This window comes from Papilio xuthus, unplaced genomic scaffold (assembly GCF_000836235.2).
Source record: "Papilio xuthus unplaced genomic scaffold, Pxut_1.1 DF825928.1, whole genome shotgun sequence".
NCBI classification, from domain to species: domain Eukaryota; kingdom Metazoa; phylum Arthropoda; class Insecta; order Lepidoptera; family Papilionidae; genus Papilio; species Papilio xuthus.
In genome coordinates, this window is record NW_013532721.1 from 5,887,875 (window position 1) to 5,893,183 (window position 5,309).

Below are 5,309 nucleotides of genomic sequence, written 5' to 3' on the forward strand. Positions count from 1 at the left end.
CTTACGGTGCCGTCGGCCTCGTGCAAGCTGTAAGCTCCCTGCACAGCGTCGCCTTCGCGTGTCTCGTGCTGGGACTTGATGTCACCAGTGTGGTGGTCTGCTACCGAGTACTCGAACGCATAGTGAGGGGCCGCCTATGGAATATAAATCTTAGGTTACGCAACATATATACATATTGTTATATCTGCGACAGAATATAGAGTTGACGACCAATGCTCGGCCATAAAGTATTTATTACACTGTTCAGTACATTTCGAGTTCAAGAAATCTTAGAGGTATTCAATTTCAAAAACCTTCATATCTGTACCTATTTTTGGTTTTCAGCTTGCTAATTTATTATATATGGATTTAGCCAACACTAATTCTTGCCATAATTTAAATCCAAACGTCAAGATAGAGAAACATATCATCAATGTGGTACTATGTACTTTTATAACAATTTTAGAGACTATAAAAATGTAAATAGTTATGAAAACACATACGTAGTAGTCCTGGTGGTTGTCATAATGTCCAGTGTAATGAGTGGGCTGGTGTTGCAGTACCACAGCTGGCGCTCTGTGTATCTGTCCGTGGTTCTGTTGCAGGACAATGCTTTGTGATGATTGCGCATGCCCGCGACCGTATCCATAACCATTGTGTTGTCCAGATGCCAAAGCAAGGACGGTAGCAACAGCGATCACCTATAAAAAAATGTGATTAAAATTAAAGTTCCAATAATCTAATGTTGGGAAATGTCACAATACAACTGTTCGTTTAGATCGTGGGTTCAAACCCCGCTATTTATCTATTATCGTGAACTATTATTATCGGCATTTTACGACAAAATCCTAACTTGGAGGTTATTTGGAATAGTGACAAGAAATTTCTTTCAATAATAGATGCCCATTTCGCGTCATTTAAACATATTATAAAATATTTGAATATCGAATTATTACATTAAATTAAAATGTGTTTGGTATTTACTTAATAAATAAATAACATTAAATTGTTTACCTTGATGAACATTTTTTTAAATTGTTAATGTTTCAGTTGCAAGGAAGTGTGGGATTGTAATGATAACATATCGAGATTAATTCGCCTTTTATACTTGTACAAAAGACAATTTTTTTTGGGCACTGATTTATCAGATAACCGGTTGATTATTTAATTCAGCCTCATGTCACTTCAAGAATTAATTGAAAAAATTTTGATTATGCAATATGAAGTATTGATATTTTAGGTCACATACCTAAATACCATTCGTTATTGTTTCATTTTATGCCGTGGAATATTATATTAAAAAAATATATATTTGAATCTCGTTGATATTGTGCAATATTTTACGATAACATTCCTGTATAATTGTTTGATCATGTTTGCTGCATAAAAGATCGTAGGCGCTCATTTTTCTCATTGACAATTGTTTTTTTCAATTTAAATTATATTTATTTGTGGAACTAGCTGGGATTATTCTCTTATTTGCCATACAAAACTCTACCAGAGACTTTATATACCCATTTAAACTTCTATATGGATTACAAACAAGATAAATTTTAAGTTATATGATAAAATGGGACATTCTGAGAAATTCACATGAAAAGTTTATTTTTGTAGATAAATTGTAAAACATGAAAAAGTGATTAAAAGAATAAAAACAATATTTATTTGTACTAAATTTGTAACAAAACGATTTATAACAAAATTGATTATTTAACAACGAACGGATAACAACGGCTTATAGAAAAATATCAACATTTATGTACAACGTGTCATTGGACCAATTCATTTAGTGATGCTCGTGCTTAGGAACTATATGGTGAGTGCTGTGCTTCACGTCGGCGTGGAAACTGGAAAAAGGAAACAAAATCTATAGAGACTTGTTACATTTAAATCACACAATAGAAGGGATGAATCACATTTTGTCTACCAAAAATACTAATTTTTTTTTCAGGGTAAGGTAAGGCATTAACTTGCAAAATATTCATCTTTTGAAAGGACTGTCTTGATATATGCACTGAAGTGATCTTCATATTAGTGTTGTGAGTAATTGAAATCCTCAAAATTTGTATTTACCCGCTGTGCTTATCACCGTGGTACTCAACAACTCTGACAGAGCCATCTGGCTCGTGCAGGCTGTACACGCCCTTCACCACATCGCCATCTCTGTACTCATGCTGATGCTTCTTGTCACCCGTGTGCGGGTCCTCTACTTTGTAGTCGAACTCGTATTTGGGGTGCGCCTGGAATGTATAAACATTTGGTTCGAATACATTTTTACGTTTAACAAGAACAACAAAATTATTTATATCAGTAACTTATATCATCAAAGAGCGAAAAAAATAATTTGACACTTAAATAGGTTTTTACCACACTAACAATTACACTTTTAAAATTAGGGGAAACTAATGATAATTATTATTCATACATAGTAGTCTATAGATCCATGTCCGTGACCGCCATCGTGTCCATGGCCTTTTCCATCGTGGCCTTGTACATGCACCACTTCGGCAGGTCCGTCGTGACGAGAGATGTGCTGCGATGAGAAGGCATGACCATGTCCATGACCATTGTCGTGGTACGCAACCGCTACAGCAGCAAGGGCCGCGATGCACAAAACCTGCAAATTCAGTTCATGTCCCATTAAATTTTGCACTTTGTCAACACTCGAAAAAGCACTGGAAGGTACTTCACTACCTTAGAGATCATTTTGATATAATTTTCCTGAAGTTCTAATGCTAATGTTCCTAAGATCGGATCTTAACTGATACGTATTGTCAACGAGTTACCTCTTTTATATTGATAAGTAAAGTAACGAGCCAAGGTAATATTGATTTCACTCTATACTTATTGTTGAATATTATTCAACATCGGCACTGGTGTGCGTAGTGTTTTTGCAACTAATTTCGTCAAAGCAATAGCTCTTACATCCGTCACTGGAGTAGTGGTAGTCACAGAAACAATAATTAGAAGTAATCGATATATTGCGCAGTAAAAAGACACAAAGACCTAAAGTTAATTGAACGTTCTCCATCAATATGCCAATGAGGTCTATTCGCTTTGCTGAACACGCTTTCTAAATAAGACATATTATTTCATAACAATTATTACATTTCATCTAATAAAATTACAGACTAAAAATATGTCGTAATATTACACAATAATTATGGACTATAGAAACTTTTATATTAACATTTTAAAATCAATCCAAAAATCTCTTAATTGACTTTAATCTTCTTTGTCATCTTTTATTAATTCCTATAGTCCTTTACATCGTCATTTTTTTTATAGTTATCCCTTCGTTTATTCATGCCCTTGTTTATAATTCACCATAGTTATTGTTGCTATAGTTGATTTTTTAACCTTGACCAAACTAAGTTCAATGTAACTGGCACACCCTACTGTTCTCTATAGGTCGTTGGTATAATTTTGTGTTACCAATTTATCTTTACAAATATTTTAGTCTGGCTTTAAAAAATCTGAATGCAATACTTTTCTGCGTGTATCCTAAACTCGAAGATTATGTTAGAGCTATATTGAAACACATTTATCTTTGATATAAATATTTATTTCAGTTATAAAGTTAATAAAAAAAATGTTTTAAATTAAAAAGAGATAGAACAATTCATTTAACAATAAATTTCTTTCTATTAAAGAAATTACGAATTGCCTCAATTAAAATGAATAGGAATGTAAGAGAAATGTAAATCTAATTATATCACAGCTATTCTTCGTTCTTGTGCTCTTCTTCTTCTTCTTCTTTATGTCCGCTTTCTTCTTCCTTATGTTCATGTTCATGCTCATGTTCATGTTCGTGTTTGATGTGATGAATTTCATGTTTCACATTCGCGTGGAAACTGAAAACATACACAAGTATATTAGTTTATATAATTTTGCACGGTTATTACCAACCTATTAAAATTATTGATTAAAGAAAAAAAAATCAATCCAATGATTTAATTTTTTGTTTCTTATTATTTAATAAAAATATTTTAGTCTTCTCGAGTTAAATGTTCCAATGTAATTGGGTGAAACTGGAGTGCATAAAAAATCAAACTAACCCAGTCTCGTCATCTCCGTAATATTCGACAGTCCTGACAGAGCCATCGGGTTCATGTAGAGAATAAACACCCTTGACTTTGTCACCCTCACGTTCCTCTTCTTGGTATTTCAAATCTCCGGTATAGGGATCGTTTACTTTGTATTCGAACTTGAACTTTGGATGAGTCTGAAATAAAAAAAGTACATGTTTTACTAACGCAATTTTAGCAGCCATTGATTTAAGTTAAGTATCGTAAAACCTCTCAGTTTAAATTATTTATCTTTGAATAAATACCGTTAATATTAAACATAGTATTTGTACCAATAATATGTATTTTTTTTTAATTTCTTAGCTATCTTAATCTAATAGATTACCAAATCCTAAAAATATTTAAAAAATATGTCTGCTTGTCTGACCGCAAATCCGTATTTGTTCCGGGTAATCTCAGAAACAGCCGCTTTTGAAGGGAAGGTTGCGCTTGCGAAGTTGCAGACGACCGCTAGTGTTAAAATAACCAGGACCTCAGAACAACAAAATAAAAGATTCTTACGTAATAATCGACGTAATGTTCATGTTCGTCGTCTCCTTTGACGAGAACTTTTTCTGCAGGACCGTCTTCGCGGATGACATACTGGGACGAGTACGGTGGCCCGTGTTCCTCTTCTGCGATTACGAAAGCGACGAGCACAGCGAGACACAGGACCTGAAATATGTTAAATGAAATTTAAATTAATTGTTTTTTTTTTAATTTAGTGACACTAAAATTCCATATTTAAAACTCTGTGTTCTGTCAATCGCTTAACCTGTCGCTTACTCATTCATAACGCATTAAAACTATAAGTATTTTTTTAAATTAATCGGTTCGTAATTAAACTAGTTTACTAAAATGGTATCGTTTAATCGTATTAGGAAGTTGAGAGTAATTGGTCCTAACCGGACCTTAACTAAATATAAAACAGACAGACAAAGATTTTAGTAAACTTAACAATCATTAATTTCAAACCAAATAAACTTAAAAAACTAAAGTAAAATTTAAAAAAAATCTAAAAATCGATTTAACAATGCAAAAAATGTTATGATATGTGAGATTCGAACTTGTTTTTCGTTTATTAAGAATTTTACGTGCCGTACGTGTGATTTGTGCCCATGTAAAATACTTTACTCGTCAAAATCGGTTCAGTCGTAAAAATTCATACATACGCGCAAAAATCATTGGAATATTGACTATAATAGCAAAAAGATTTCAGAATAAAAAATCCTCTTGAGGTTTATCATTAAGATGACTATTAAT

The 5,309-nt window shown here is 32.9% G+C and overlaps 2 protein-coding genes across 2 annotated transcripts in view; both read right to left on the reverse strand.

Moving 5' to 3' along the window:
* The window catches only part of LOC106125092 (LIM domain-containing protein A-like), an 8,150-nt gene extending 5,421 nt beyond the window's left edge, over window positions 1–2,729 (reverse strand). Inside the window, exons 1-7 of the mRNA XM_013322172.1 lie at window positions 2,674–2,729; window positions 2,405–2,596; window positions 2,053–2,219; window positions 1,776–1,826; window positions 1,478–1,505; window positions 483–680; window positions 11–134 (exon numbers count right to left, since the gene is read on the reverse strand). Of these exons, the coding sequence (XP_013177626.1) occupies window positions 11–134; window positions 483–680; window positions 1,478–1,505; window positions 1,776–1,826; window positions 2,053–2,219; window positions 2,405–2,596; window positions 2,674–2,685 (772 nt within the window). The 5' untranslated portion in view covers window positions 2,686–2,729. The remainder of the gene's footprint in view (window positions 1–10; window positions 135–482; window positions 681–1,477; window positions 1,506–1,775; window positions 1,827–2,052; window positions 2,220–2,404; window positions 2,597–2,673) is intronic.
* Window positions 2,730–3,526: 797 nt separating this feature from the next.
* LOC106125094 (larval cuticle protein A1A) lies at window positions 3,527–4,836 on the reverse strand. The gene is made up of 4 exons (XM_013322173.1): window positions 4,822–4,836; window positions 4,569–4,721; window positions 4,038–4,204; window positions 3,527–3,833 (listed from the first exon to the last, which is right to left on the reverse strand). Exons 1-4 carry the CDS (start codon window positions 4,834–4,836, stop codon window positions 3,701–3,703), a joined length of 468 nt encoding a protein of 155 aa, XP_013177627.1. The 3' UTR covers window positions 3,527–3,700.
* Window positions 4,837–5,309: the final 473 nt, after the last annotated feature.

Coding starts and splice junctions, on each gene's coding strand:
- LOC106125094 (XM_013322173.1), bottom strand. Junction 4,205..4,568: donor AACATTACGTCGATTATTAC/GTAAGAATCTTT, acceptor TTTTTATTTCAG/ACTCATCCAAAGTTCAAGTT. Junction 3,834..4,037: donor TACGGAGATGACGAGACTGG/GTTAGTTTGATT, acceptor GTATGTTTTCAG/TTTCCACGCGAATGTGAAAC.